Here is a 16,058-nt window from a genome sequence, read left to right as displayed (position 1 = left end):
GAGCCCCCAAGGATGTATCCACACCCCTCTACTGTAATCCCTGCAACCCCACGACTGTTGCCAAATTCCAAATGAGCACCATCTACAAGTTCGCTGATGATACCACCATATTTGGACGGATACCTAATAACCACAAGGCAAACTACAGAAGGAAATTGAATTGAATTTATTGTTATGTGTACACAGTAAGAAGCTTAGTCTTGCATCAGTACAGGCAGTTCACAGAGTTAAGTAACATAGATAAGTAAATAATAGGTAAACAGCGGCAAAAACAAAAACACAGGTACAGCAAATGTTAAGAGTTTGAGTCCATTCAGTATTCTAACAACAGTAGAGTAGAAACTGTTTTGAAACCAGCTGGTGCGTGTGTTCAGGTTTATGTACCTTCTCCCCGATGGTAGAGATTGTAGAAAAACATTGCAGGGTGCGATGGATCTTTGAGAATGCTGGCGGCCTTTCCTTGAAGCAGGCCTGGTAGATGGATTCTATAAATGGGGGTTGACATTTGTAATTGTCCGTGCCGAGTTCACCACACTCTGTAACTATCTCTGATCTTGAATGGCACAGTTGCCATACCAGGTAGTGATACATCCAGACAGAATGCTCTCACTGGTGCACCTATAAAGTTATTAAGGGTATTCGCCATCATGCCAAATTTCCTCAGCTGCCTGAGGAAGAAGAGATGTTGTTGGGCCTTTGTAACCAGTGCATCCACATGAAGAGTCCAAAGGAAGCTTGTTGTGGATGACCACGCCCAGGAGCTTGACAATCTCCACTCATTTCACCTCTGTGCTGTTAATGTGTGTGTGTGCGTGTGTGTGTGTGTTTGTGGCGGCGGGGGGGGGGTTGGAGCCGAGATTATGAGTATCATCCCACCAAAAGTCAATAATGAGCTCAGTAATAGAGGGATTGGTGTTGTGGTGCAATGAAAACAACTTTTCTCTCTCAGCAGCAAACTAAAGAATTCATCATTGACTTCAAAAAGAAAGGAGAACATCCTGATAGAGTTGAATAGCCAAGGTCTGTTCCACAGGTCTGGGGAGTCCCAAGCCAGGGCATAGGTTTAAGGTGAGAGGAGAAAGATTTGAAAGGGACCTAAGGGGCAACTTTTTCATGCAGAGGAAAGTGCATAGATGCACTTTTCATGCATCTATGGAATAAATGTCCAGAGAAAGTGGTCCAGGATGGCACAACTGTAGCATTTTAAAAGGCATTGGATTGGATGTTATTCACTGTGACTGTCAGTTTTGCATTGACAGTAATGCTACAGATATGGCTCATATTTTGTGCTGCAGAGCAATACAGGGATTGTCAGCAGCATTTACAACTGTATAGTAGTTCCGTGTTACAATCATGTACAAGCTATGTCACTGTCTGTCTTCAAAGTGTTAGTGATTTGAAGTAGTTTGAGGAGTTTTCTTGTTCACAACAATGTTCTATTGAAAGGAATTTACATATCTTTTTATTGAAAACCTAATCCAAATGTCTCTGTAAAATAGTAACATCCTAAATTTATTTTGGTAATAGAATCCATGTTAAAAATATGGTTACACTAATTGTTATGAAGCCAAAAGCATTATGTTCACTTTATAAAATAGTGTTTTCTGAATATTGAATTAAACTTAAAGTGCAGGCCTGACTGTCTGAATGAGAAGGCTGGGAGATGGGCCATTTCAAAATGTAACAATTGGCCGTTAAATGGATATCTGAGTTTTGGTTGCTGTTTTGACAACAATTCAAATTTATCCAATTAGTTTAAATTATGCCCAGGATACTAAAACCCAATCGAGTTTGAATTTATTGTTCTGACAGCATTAGATTCATGACAGGGAATGATGTTGTGAAGTATAAAAAAAAGCAAGCATTTAGAGTAATTGCCACCAATCAGCTGAGCAACTGCTGTGGAGCCAGAGAGCTAACTGCCCATCGATAAACTTGTTCTCAAAGAAGTTAGAAAGCACTCTTTATCAAAGGTTTTCCTGTAAAGCATAGTCACAGTAAAAAAAGAAGAAGACCCGGGGAGATCAGCAGATGGAAGAAAAGACAGACTGTGTGGAGTTGAGAGTAAATTAATGTAATGTTTAGTAAGTGTGTTATTAGAACAGCATGTTCATAGGATTGTGTGCAGTGAGGGGAAAGTGTGCTTGTTAATAGTTTTGTTGAGAGTTTTGTTTGGAAAATAAGTTGTTGTTTTTCTTTTAAATAGTGGAAATTAGGAGTTTTCTTTCACTCCCTCACACTTTTAACAGATGGCAAGATGAGCTGTTCTGGGTGTTTGGTTTTAATTTAGAGAAGTTCAACCTCTGCATTGTAACAGAATTCTTTATGAATCTTCAAAGTAACCTTCTCAATTTGTTTTTATGAGCAATGTAATTGATTATTAATCAGAAATATTTTGAAGATTCTTTTTTATTCCTTCTATTGAGTATTTCATAAACAAATGTTAATCTAATGTGGGAGTTAATGAAATATTAATTGCCTAGATTTGATCACTGGAAAACTAAATATCATTTGATATTTCATGAATATAATAATATTTATTCATGCATTCCTGTAATATTGCTTATATTTTCAATTCAGGCATTTAATACAGAAATAAAACTGATGTGTTCAGTTTCTGATGACATTGATTGTTTTCACTTCTAACTTATTTAGGAGAGGTTGAAACTGTAAGCTCTCTTTTATTAACGAATATTGGGAAAATTACCTTTGAACTGCGCTGTGATGGCATTTCAAAAAATGGAAACATTCTAGTGGTGGATTATAGTGGTAAGATTAAACTCATTTTAAAAAGTTGTTTATCTTCTAAAACTTCGATGTAACAGAAATTAATAGTTATATTTCCCTTTTTTTAACAGAGAAGAAAACAGGTTTTGACACAATATCAAGAGGATGTGTATATTACATTAAATTAAGGGGACAAACAGACTTTACAAAGAATTTGTTAAAAGCTTTGCAGAAATGTGGTAACCATCAGTATGATTTCTTATATATCCCTATACCAAAACAACAGGGCTCAGGTAATTATGTTATTGTTGTTGTTAACTGTTCCATGTGCAATACCAACGATTAAATTGTAAACCATTGGCAGTTTATCTCCAAAATGAGACATGATCATTTAATGCACAAACTTAATCTCAATTAGGACTACGTATTGTAATATATAAATTAAATTTATTGAATCCAGTTGGAAAACGTTGCTACCACAACAAACTCTCACACATTAGGGATAGTTTCCTAAAGCAATATGTCATGCAGCCAACCAGGAAACAGGCTGTTTCATGTCTGGTAATGGGTAATGAGGCAGGTTTAATAAATGACATCAGAGTAAGCGATCCCTTAAAAAGTTTTGATCATAATATGATAGAATTTAATATTCTGTGTGGCAGTGAGAACCTTGAGTCAGAAGCAACTGTATTTAACCTAAATAGAGGGAATTATAATGAAATGAAGATAGTTAGCTAAAGTGGCTTGAGTGGATAAATTAGCAGGAGAGATGGTAAACAAGTGGCAGGCATTTAAGGAGGTAGTTCATGACTCTCTGCAAAACTATATCCTGCAAGGAGGAAACATTCTCAGAACCATGGCTAACCAAGAAAACTTACGAGAGTGTTAAGTTGAAAGAAAAATCACATAAGGAGGCAGAAGTCGGTTAGAGTCGTGAAGACTGGGATACATTCAGAATCCAGCAAAGTGGAACTAAAATGATAATAAAGAGAAAATAAAACAACAAGGCAAATGAGTGACAATAAGAACGTCTTTAAATATATAATTATGAAGAGGGTGGTCAAAGTGAACATAGGCCCCTTAGAAAATGAATCTGGGGAGATGGAGAACAGCAAAATGGCAGAGGAGGTAAACAGATATGTTGGATCATTCTTTACGGTGGAAGATACTTTGAGCATCCCATTAATAGTAAAGAATACAGGGAGGAGTGACTATCACAATCACTAGAGAAGTAATTTCGACAAACTACTGAGGCCAAAGGAAGGCCATGGTCCTGATGCTTGCAGCCTAGGATCCTAAAAGAGATAGCTGCAGAGATAGTGGGTGCATTGGTTGTAATTTCCCAAAAATCCTTGGATTCTAGGTAAGTACCAGAGTATTGAAAAATTGCAAATGTGGTCCTCCTATTCAGAAAGAGAGGCAAAAAGATGGTAATTAAAGTCTGATTAGCCTACCATGTACTGTTGGAAAAAATGTTGGAATCGATCATTAAATAAGTAGCAGCAGAACATTTGGAAAATCATATCTAATCAAGCAGAGTTAGCACGGCTTCATGAAAGGAAAATCCTGCCTAATTTTTTAGAGTTTTGAGAAAGTCTCAACTAGACTGCACAGAGATAAGACAGTAAATGTGTTGTGTTTTGGTTTCCAGAAGGTATTTGACAAGGTATCTCACAAGATTAAGCCATAAGAGAGCGCATGGTGTTGGAGATAGTTTTTGGCATGGATAGAGAATTGGTTAATGGGTAGGAAACAATAAGTGGGGATAAGGGCAATCTTTTCAGCTTGGTTACATGTTCCACAGGGATCAGTGCTGGCACTATTGCTGTTTAGAACATCTATTAATGGCTTGGAGGAGGGAAATAAATGTACTGTTGCCACATTTACAGACAATACAAATATAGGTGAAAAGACAAGTTACAAGATGTCCGACGAGACTTGGGTGTTCAGGAGCATAAATCTTTAAAATGTCACAAACAGGTGCAGAAAATAATCATGAAACATAATGGGATTCTAGTCTTTATATCTACTGGACTGGAGTATAAGTTTGCAGAAGTTTTGCTGCAGTCTGGTTAGACCTCCACTATTGTGATCAGACCTGGGCACCACATCTTAGCAAGGATATATTGGCCTTGGAGGGATACAACGTAGGTTTGCAAGAATGATACCTGGACTTCCGGGGTTAAGGAGAAATTATGCAAAGTAGGCTTGTTTTTCTCGAATTTAAAAGGTAAAGGGGAGATCTTCAAAATATTAACAGGAAAAAACAATGTAGATTCAGTATTTCCACTGTTTGAGCATTCTAGACCTGGGGTAATAGTCTGAGAATTTGGGCCAGACCATTCAAGAGAGAGGTTTGGAAATACTTCTACACGCCAAGAGTGGTAGATGTTTGGAACTGTCTTCTGCAAAGGCCCATATTTGGAGTTGGCCACAGATGAGCAACGATATCATTGAATGGTAAAACAGCCTCAGGGGCTGAATGGCCTACTCCTGTTCTTATGTTCCTACTGTTTACAGAGTTAATAGGTTAGGTAAGTGGACAAAAGTTGGCAAGTGCAGTATAATGTAAAGTTGATCATTTCAGAAAAGAGAACAAGAAATCAGTATACAGTAAAACCTCGATTATCTGAACATCAGTTATCTGAATTTCGGATTTTCCAAACAAAATCTCAAGTAAAAATCCCATACAAACAGCATTAGGCAACTCAGCATTGAGTTATCAGTTACATGGCATTATGGTATGCATTGCCAGATAACGAGGCACGTTTGGATAAACAGCACTCATAAATTACCACTTGTTTAAGATCAGATCAGTTATCTGAACAATCAGTTATCAAAACAAAATATTCCCAGCCCATCTCATTCAGATAATTGAGGTTGTACTATATTACTTAAATGGAGAAAAACTGCAGAAAGCTGCAGCACCACGGGACATGTGCATGAAACACAAAATTAGCAAACTCACAGGTGCAGCAGGTTGTCAGGAAGGCTAATTGAATGTTACCATTATTTCAAGGAGTTTGAAGTTTAAGAATAGGAAAGTCTTAGTGCAATTATACAAGATACTGATGAGACCATATCTGGAGTACCGTGAGCAGTTTTGGTTCCTTTTATTTAAGGAAAGTTATCAGTTCACTAGGATGATCCTTGGTATGGATGGATTGTCTTATGAGCAAAGATTAAATAGGTTAGTCTCTGCTTATTGAAGTTTAGAAGAATGAGAGGTGATCTCACTGAGGCATTTGTGATTCTTAAGAGGCTTGACAGGATAACTGCTGAAAGCAACTGAGGAAAGCTGCTGCAAGCAAATCAACAGTAGCAGAAATGTGAGTGAGTATGGGGAGGCAGGGACAGGGCAGTTACAGTATGATTGAATGGTGGAGCAGACTCCATGGGCTGAATGGCCTAATTCTGTTCCAAATGCTATGGTCCTAACTCCAGTTGAGCAGAGATCACTGTCTTACTTCCTTCACTGCCAGACATTACCCCAGATGGCTGAGACCACACTACATGTGCAGCAACCTCAGACTAGGCAGACTGAGCGTGTGTCACAGCCTCTTCTGGTACTTCTGTGGGAAGAGGACATCTCTACTCTGCACCACCCTCCAGGTCCCTGTCTACAAAGTGGTGCGCCAAATTCCCCTTAATTGTCATGTTATTCAGGACAGATCTGGACCAAAGCGCTTGTGCTTTTTAAAGCTGAGCCACCGCCAGGGATCCCAGGGATCCACAATGGCAAGTAGTTCTATCTACCGTGAGTAGGAGAATTGAGCTAGTGTCATTTTAAAAACAGTCTCATAGTAGTGGTTAGTAGTTAGTTAATGAGGTGAGTTTGGGACATTAATATTAGAAAACCCACTAGGCCTTGTGGAGAGAAACCCTCCATGAAATGTGATAAAAATCATACAACCAAAATATCATAAAATTGAACTCAATAGATTGAAAGCAAATCTTATTTGTGTAAAAGCAGAATACTGTGAATGCAGGAATCTGACATAAAAACAAAGTGTTGGAGAAGCTCAGTTTAACTGGGCACATCAGGAATGAGAGAAACAGTCGACCTTTCAGGTCATAAATAAGTGTTCTGAACTGTTTCAAACACATTTGACTCAAACTCCGTTTCTCTCTCTGAAGATGATTGGTATTTCCAGCACTTTCTATTTTTTGCATTTGATAAAGTTGTATGCGCCTAAAGTAAAGATTTTGACAAAATTTGAGACCGTTGGAATGAAAGATGCAGTATTGTCCTGAAAATGAAATTGACTAAAGCATAGAGCGTAGGGAGTAGTAGTTTTTAGTGAGTGTTTTCAGACCGGAGGAAAGTGTGCATTTTTGTTCAACAGTGGTCAAAATTGGAATCTCTTTATGTATTGACATACCTGATCATGACTTTGATTTACAGGGCAGAATTTCCAAGTTTGTAAATGACACAAAACTTGTGAATGCATGAAATGTGAGGAGGTTGATAACAGGTGTGAAGAGAACATAAGTGAAATGGAAAGATGTGTGATAGAAGAAATTTAATGAGGAATGGGGATACAAACTAATTAATTCAATTTCAAAGGGAATTCAGAAACAAATCTAGAGCCTTATGAGTATGCAAGTCTTTGAAGCTGAAAAAATTGATTTTAAAAAATGGATTTGGGATAAAGGTGTAAGGTATGAAAACATTTCTAAGACATTATTTATGCCTCTTCTGAAACATTGTGCCCATTTTTGGGCATTATAATTCGGGAAGAATGATAGGGTTATACAGAGGATACAGTGGAGATTTACTGGAATGGAACTTGGCATGCAAGACTTAATTACTTGAAGAAATCAAATAAACTGGGATTATTTACTTTTGAGCAGAGATGCTCCAAGAAAATTTGTTAATATTGTTCAAAATCTTGAGAATGATTTTGTTCATTTCTTCCCTCTCATTGGAATCTATGCTCCCCAATATTTTTTGTCTTCCTTTGTGATGACAAAACCAAAGTATGTATTTAGTTGATCTGTCACCTCTTTGTTTCTTATTATAACTTGTCCAATTTCTGATTGTAAGGGACCTACATCTGCTTTCACTAATCTTTCCTCTTCACATATAGAAAGAAGCAGTTTACAAACAGTTTGTACATTCCCCACAAGCTTAATTTTATACTTTACATTCCTTGTCTTAATCAATCCCTGTGCCCTTTTGCTGACTTCCAAACTGCTCCCAATCTTTAAGTCCACTGCTTTTTTTGTGTATATCCCTTCCTTGAATCTAATTCTATCCCTAATTTCTTTTGTTACCGACAGTAGCCACCTTTTCCATTTTACTTTTACACTATAGAGGGACTGCTCTCTGAATAGAGAGAAGTGACTAGTGGTGATTTAACCTGAGAGCAACCAGATCTCAGGCGAGGGAAGAGGTCGAGAAGGAGAGTCCTTCACGGTAACCTCAAACCAATGATGGGAATGGAACCCACACTGTTGGCACCACACTGTTCTGTAAACCAACAAACCAACTGAGCTAAACCAGAATGAACAATTGTTGCAGTTCATCCATACATTCTTTAAATGCTAACTGTTGCCTATCCACTGTCACCGTTTTAAGTAACATTTCCCTTCTATGTTGTGTTAGTAGCAGTCAATTTTTATTTGATTTAAAAAATAACTTAGTGGTCTATAGCTTTTGCCATGGTAATCCCGAGTGTCCACTCAGTCTTCACAACAAAGTTATTTTAAAGTCTTTTATCTCTTGTAGAGAATTCTGGTACAGTATTTAATAATTTTGGTTTTAATTATTTGGAGATTTCTCAACAGGAAGCTCATCTAGAGATCTAAGAGGATTTGCAGCAAGCGTTATAGATTCCATTTATCAGTATGGAGATACACCACAAGCAACGCCAATACATGTGATAGTGAACGATTCCTCATCTGATCACGTCCGAGTATTCCAGGAAATGTTATCAAAACATCAAGCGGGAAGAAGTGGAATTTTTAACACAATGACAAGTATGCTGTTTCAATAATGGTATAAGTATTGTAATGTGTAGCCAATGGGGATAATTGCCTTTTCTGCAGAATCATTTTTGATTCTCTGCAATAAATTTCCTAAGATAAATAAATTTCAGTATTGTGTGTCTATATTTGAGCATAATTATACTGTCTTTGAGCCCAGGTGCAGTACATCAACTGCTGCTCTCTTTTAAGGACACATCATGAAAATGAAGAACCAACTTCAGGCACATTATACACGTTATTGAAAGCTGGTTAATGTTAGATATGTTCCTGCAGATTGAAGTCCAAATTGCCAGAATCTTCCAATCATGGCTTTCATTATGAATGTCATAACTTAGAACTTCAATCTTGAATGGAAGGGTGGGAAGTGAATATATGCTCTGCAACCTGCCACCACCAACAACTCTAAACTATATTAAGCACTTGATTGTTAATATCCTACAAAGTGAGTTGAAATGCAGCTTACAAGTGGGAGGCTCATCATCACTGGCTCATCAGGAAAAAAGGGTCATAAAGTGAGGTCTTGCTAATATCAACCATAAGACAAGTATAAACTTCACATTACTTTAAAAATTGTAATCAAATTTGTTTATCTTATTCTAATGATTATTATTTGTTTTTAAACCTTTTTTGTTTCAGAGTATTTTGGGGGTTGGCTGATTGGGAATCAGACTGAAGATGCTAGAGATATACAAGAGCACTCAGTGCAGCCAGTAAAGTTTCAGATTTACTCCATGAAGGAAGAAAATATTGAAGAAGCATGGGCTGATATTCAAAAACTAGCAACTAGAGAACACATGGAGAAAACAATACCTGTGGAAATATCTTTTGAGATGTTTACTCAAGAAGATTATGATGAAATAGAAGAGTGTTGCTCCAAACTGCATGTAGCTTACCAGTTAGATAGAGCTGGTCACAGCATCTCTTTATCTGGATGTATAACCGATATTTGTTCTGTTCAAGATGTCATTTTTAAAGTGTGCCACAACATAGCAAAAAGAGAAGTAACATTGCAAGAAGAACTGTTTATTATGGATAAGGTGTGCTGGAAATTCTGGTTGGATGATCATTGGGAAACCTTCAATCCAACTGTGAATGCTTGCCTTGAAAAGGCTTACAATGAGAAAGAAAATGAAGTACAAGTAAAAATAGGAGGAGGCGATTTTTGTGTGATTGACTTTCAAAAATGGACATTAACTGACTCTAATGCAACTTCATATTCCATTGATCGTAGATGTTCTGGAGGTAGGTAAACACAATTTAATGGTGAAATTGTTAATCAAAAATCTCAAAGGCGCAGTGGGATAACTTACATATTTACATTTTAGGATGTTCATTGAACCTCAATTTTTGTTTCATGAAACTGAAATAATCCAATTTATATGTAATTTATGAATTTAAAAGAAATTTGTTTCTAAATTTCTTAATTTTTTTAAGTATAAATATAGGAATGCAAAAACAGAGGGGAAAATGTACTTACACTCTGTGGGTACTGTAAATTTGATATAAAAGGAGGTAGAGAAACTCAGTGGGTCTGACAGCATCTGTGGAAAGAGAAACAGTTATGTTTTGAATCCAACATGACTGTTCCTTGGATAAGTTCTGAAGAACAGTCAAATCAGATTCAAAATGTGACCTGTTTCTCTCTCCAAAGATGTTGCCAGAGCTGCTGAGCTTCTGCAGCACTTTGTTTTTATTAAAGAGATTTTTAAAACTTGTTCTTATCAATCGATTTGTAGCAGATGCATCTGTTCATGACCGTATCAGTGGGAGTGCAAAAGTCCTCATGGAAGCATCCTGCCTTCACTTTTTTTTAAGAATCCCTACAGTATGGAAACAGGCCCTTCAGCCCAACAAGTCCACACCAACCCTCCGAAGCTTAACCCACCCAGACCTGTACCCCTACCCTATTGTCCCATATTTACCCCTGACTAATGTACCTAACCTACACACCCCTGAACACTATGTGCAATTTAGCATGGTCAATTCATCTAACTTGCACATCTTTGGATTTTAGGAAGAAACCAGAGCACCCGGGGGAAAGGCACACAGACACGGGCAGAATGTGTAAACTCCACTCAGACAATCCACCCAAGATTGGAATCGAATCCAGGTCCCTAGTGCTGTGAGGCAGCAGTGCTAACCACTGAGCTACCATGCCACCTCTAAAGAGTCTTTCAGCATTGATTAAGATGAGGAATATAAAGTACAAAACTAAGCTTGTAGAGAATGTACAAAACCCTCCATTGTATCATGTGGTATGAGCATCATGCTGAAAGGGATAGATTTCAAACAGACCTATCAGCTTTAAAGAATAGCATCCATTAGGCGCTGTGGGCCATCATCTGCAATGGAATTCTATTAAACCATAATCTGTAATCCCATTGCCAGATTTATGCCTCACTCTACCATTTTCACCAAGCCAGGTGATCAACCCTGCAGGAAGATATGCTAGGAGCAGAACCAAGCACACCTACAAATGAGATGTCAACTTAATTACAGCACAGCACTACTTTCGCATTCAGTAGCAAGTAATAGGCAAGATCCTAGCAAATCCACAACCAGCAGTCCAGATCAAAGCTCTACCACACCCAATCATAAATGGGGGTGAACAATTAAACATCTCATTGGAGGAGGAGATTCACAAAGATGCCCGTCATGAATGATGGGGAATTCTAGCATATCAGTATAAAACATAATGATGAAACATCTGCAAGGATCTTCATCGAGAAGTGCTGAGTGCACAATCCTCCTGAGGTTCTCAGAATAATGGATGCCAGCCTTCAGCCAGTCTGACTAACTCCATATGATCACAAGAAATGGCTGAAGGAACTGGATACTGCAGTACTCTAAACAACATTCTGGCAGTAGTATTGAAGGCTTCTACTCCAGAAAAGCCACATGCCTGTCGAACGGTTTGAATACAATTACAACATTAGCATCTACCCAACAACATGGGGAGTTACATATGTAAGTCCTATCCACTAAAATAAATTGAGGAAATTATGTTTGTATTCCCCAGAGTTTCAAAGAATGGTAGGTATTCTCACTGAATTCTTGCAGGACATGACAGGGTGGATATAGATAGGATGTTTCCCCTAGCTGGTGACTGTAGAATTAGGGGACATAATCTGAGGATATGACTCAGGCTGTTTAATACTGATGTGGGGAGAAATTTCTTCATTCAGAGTAGTGAATCTTTGTAACTCTAGACATTAAAGGTAGTGACATTGAGCAGCTAATTTGCTATGATCTAGAATAGCAAGGCAACTTCAATGGTTGGAATGGCTGACATTTGCCCTCTGCTTCTAAGCCTAACCAAGCCACTTATGGCCACATCAGTCTGCCCACAGTCATCACGAATGATGGAAGGTGTTGTCGACAGTGCTATCAAGTGGCACTTCATTCAACAATAATGGGCTCATTGATGCTCAGTTTCAGTTCTGCTAATCAAACTCAATTCCAAATCTCATTGTACCCATTAATCCAAACATGATCTTGAGGGGATATGAGAGTGACTTACCTGGTATCAAGATGTCTAAGAAAACTGGAGTCAGTGGAGATTGGGGGAAAATTCTCTGCTGGTTGGAGTCATTGCCTAGGTGAAAGGAAGACTATGGTGATTGTTGAAGATCACTCATCTCAGTGCTGGGACATCACTGTAGGAGTTCCTTACAGTAGTGTTCTAGGCCCAATCCAATGATGTGATATAAGCAGCATTCATGAGTGTGCAATATTCAGCATGATTTCTGACTCCTTAGGTGCTGAAGATATAGAATCCCTAAAATGTGGAAGCAGGCCATTTGGCCCATCGAATCCACACCAACACTCCAAAGAGTATCCCATCCTATCCCTGTATCCCTGCACAACCCTGGACATTATGGGCAATTTAGCCTGACCAATCCACCTAACCTGCTCATCTTTGGACTATGGGAGGAAACAGGTAGCACCTAGAGAAATCCTGTGCAAACATGAGAATGTGTAAACTGCTGACAGGCAATTTGAAGCTGGAATCGAACCTGTTTTCCTAGTGTTGTGAGGCAGCAGTGCTAATCACTGAGTCACCGTGTAGCCCAACATTAAGACTTTGGCTAACAATAACAGATAATAAGGATGGTGATGTCCTGGTGGTGTTATCACTGGACTGGGAACCCAGTGACCCAGATAATATTCTGGGGACCCGGGTTCAAATCCCATCATGGCAGATGGTGGAATTTAAATTCAATGAAAATATCTGGAATTGGGAGTCTAATGATGACCATGAATCCATTGTTGATTGTTAGAAAAACCCATCTGGTTCAGTAATGTCCTTTAGAGAAGGAAACTGCCATCTTTACTGGGTCTGGCCTACATGTGACTCCATACCCACAGTAATGTGGTTGACTTTTAACAGCCCTCTAGGTAATAAATGCCTAGCCAGTGACACTCTCATCCCATGCATGAATAAAGGAAATAACACTCACACTGCACAAATGTCAGGCAGTGACCATCTCCAACAAAAGAAAATCTAACAGGGTAGCATGGTAGCTCAGTGGTTAGCACTGCTACCTCACAATGCCAGGGACCTAGGTTCGATTCCAGCCTCAGGCGACTGTCCGTATGAAGTTTGCACAACCTCCCTGTGTCTGTGGTGCTCCGGTTTCCTCCCATAATCCAAAGATGTGCAAGTTAAATGAACTAGCCATGCCAAATTGCCTATAGTGTACAGGAATGTGTAGGCTAGGTGCATTTGTCAGGGGCAAATATAGGGAAATGGGTCTGAATGGCCTCCACTTCGGAGGGTCGGTGTGGAACTGTTGGGCCAAAGGGCCTGTTTCCACACTGTAGGGGTTCTGTTCTTTAGCCATTGCCTCTTGATATTCAATGGCATTACTATCACTGAATCTCCCATTATCAACATCCTTTGGGTTTCAATTGATCAGAAATTGAACTGGATCAGCCATATAAGTGTGCTCCCTTTACCACTGACCTACAGTAGCAGAAGTATGTACCATCCTCATCTCTGGGACCATTGTTGATTGTTGGAAATTCTGCACTCTTTCTAATGCCTTCACATCTTTCTTAAAATGTAATGCCCATAACGGGGGACAGTCTCCAGTTGAGACTGAAACAGTATTTTATGTGGGTTTAACATAACTTCCTTGCTTTTGCACTTTGTGTTCCTATCGATAAAGCCCCAGGTATTGTATTCTTTATTAACTGCTCTCTCAACCTGTCCTGCCACTTTCAATACTTTACGCACAAACCCATCCAGGTCCCTCTGCTCCTGTATTCATTTGAAATATTACCCTTTATGTTACATTATTTCTTTACAGTCTTCCTTTCAAAATAATGCCACAATATGTCATTTGCCACTTGTCTGCTCATACCTCCAATCTTTCTGGGGTTTGTTTAAGTTTTACACTATGGTTCACAATACTTCAAAGTTTTGTGTCATCATCAAAAAGGTCTGGGTCTCATTCTTTTATATGTACCCATAAAGAACTGAGGCCTCAACATCAATTCCTGGGGAACTTGCCTTCAAGTTCAAAAAACAACCACTAAACTGTTCTTCTGTTTCCAGTCGTGCAGTTAATTTTGCATTTTGTCCCTTTCACTCCATGAATTTTAACTTGGGTCACAGGTCTGTATGGCTGTTTCACATATTCCTTTTGAAGTCTATATTTCCAAATCAACAAGGTGAGTTGCTTGGAGGGGAATTTACAGGTGATGGAGTTACCATTGCCGTTACTGTCCTTGTACTTCTAGATAGAAATAGTTATGTTTTGGAAGGTGATATCTAAGGATCTTTGGTGAAGCTCATAGATGGCACACACTGCTGCTACTGAACATTGGTGGTGGAGGGAGTGGATGCTTGTGCGTGTAGTGCCAGTCAAATAGGCTGCTTTGTCCTGCATGGTGCAAAGCTTCTTGATTGTTGCTTGAGCTGTACTCAGCCAGGCACGTGGCAAATGTTCTATCACATTTCTGACTTGTGCCTTGTAGATGGTGGACAGGCTTTGGGGAACTGGGAGGTGAGTTACTCGCTGCAATATTCCTAACCTCTGGCCTGCTCTTGTAGACACTGTGAGTTTATGTGGCAAATTCGGTTGAGTTTATGGTCAATGGATGTTGATAGTGGGCGATTTAGTGATGGTAATACCATTGAATGTCAAGGGGCAAATGTTAAATTGTCTCTTATTGGTGATGATCATTGTCTGGAATTTGTGTGGTGTGAATGTTACTTGCCATTTGTCAATCCAAGCCTGGATATTGACCCGATCTTGTTAGAACATAGAACAGTATAACACAGTACAGGGCTTTTGGCCCTTGATGATGTGGTGACCTTTTATTTTAAGATCAAACTAACCTACAAATCCTTCATTTTACTATCATCCATGTGCCTAATGAATCTGATTCTACCACCACCAATGGTCGTGCATTCCACACACCCCCCATTCTTTGTGTAAAGAACCTGCCTCTGACATCTCCCCTAAAATTTCCTCCAATCACCTTAAACTTATGCTCCCTTATGATTGCCATTTCCTCCCTGGGAAAAGGTTTCTGGCTATCCACTATACCTATGCCTCTCATCATCTTGTACACCTCTAATAAGTCACCTCTCATCAGTGAAAAACATCCGAGCTCCCTCAACCTTCCTTCATAAGACATGCCCTCTAATCCAGGCAGCATCCTAGTAAATCTCCTCTGCATCCTCTCTAAAGCTTCTACTTGAACATGGACTGCTTCAGATTCTTATTCTTATTTTGGATTTGTCTTTGTCCTTTCCATTGCTAAATAAAACTTTATGATACAATGGTCACCGTGCCCGAAATATTCCTCAATTTGCACTTGATCCACAATATTTGCTTCATTCCCAAGAATTAAGGTGAATAATGTCTCCTTTCCCGTTGGACTGGAAACACCCTGCTGTCCAACATGCTGCTGAACATATTTGAGGCATTCTTGTCCCTCTCTGCAATATATGTTAACACCTCAATGTCCCGCATTATGAATACTCCATAATTCTTGCACTTTTCTTTGTAAATTTATTCCTCTACATTTATACCAAAGCAATACAGTAGTTCCCCCGGCACCCGTGGAACATACGTTCTGGGACCTACTGCGGAAGCCTGAAACCACATATAGGAGCAAACCCATTCATTTCAGTTGGAAAACATACCTTCCCAGCAGCCTTCTGATCCCTGGTTCCAGAACATTCCCATTTATTTGTTCCAGCCGCGGGAAACCACGGGTAAGTGAAACCGCAGAAGACAATTCCACGGATACAGTGTCACCCTATAGTAACTAACTGGTTGACTTGAAAGATGTCGAATTGACAGGTTTAATCTTAATCAAGCTAC

The 16,058-nt window shown here is 39.1% G+C and overlaps 1 protein-coding gene across 1 annotated transcript in view; it reads left to right on the top strand.

The window, feature by feature from the left end:
* Window positions 1-16,058, top strand: part of LOC140480286 (protein mono-ADP-ribosyltransferase PARP14-like) — a 66,649-nt gene that overhangs the window by 35,618 nt on the left and 14,973 nt on the right. The window contains exons 10-13 of the mRNA XM_072574991.1: window positions 2,656-2,769; window positions 2,859-3,020; window positions 8,518-8,709; window positions 9,355-9,960. Of these exons, the coding sequence (XP_072431092.1) occupies window positions 2,656-2,769; window positions 2,859-3,020; window positions 8,518-8,709; window positions 9,355-9,960 (1,074 nt within the window). The remainder of the gene's footprint in view (window positions 1-2,655; window positions 2,770-2,858; window positions 3,021-8,517; window positions 8,710-9,354; window positions 9,961-16,058) is intronic.

Source organism: Chiloscyllium punctatum, chromosome 8, assembly GCF_047496795.1.
Source record: "Chiloscyllium punctatum isolate Juve2018m chromosome 8, sChiPun1.3, whole genome shotgun sequence".
NCBI lineage: Eukaryota > Metazoa > Chordata > Chondrichthyes > Orectolobiformes > Hemiscylliidae > Chiloscyllium > Chiloscyllium punctatum.
The sequence above is the reverse complement of the archived record's forward strand: the minus strand, read 5'-3'. Positions and strand labels throughout refer to the sequence as shown.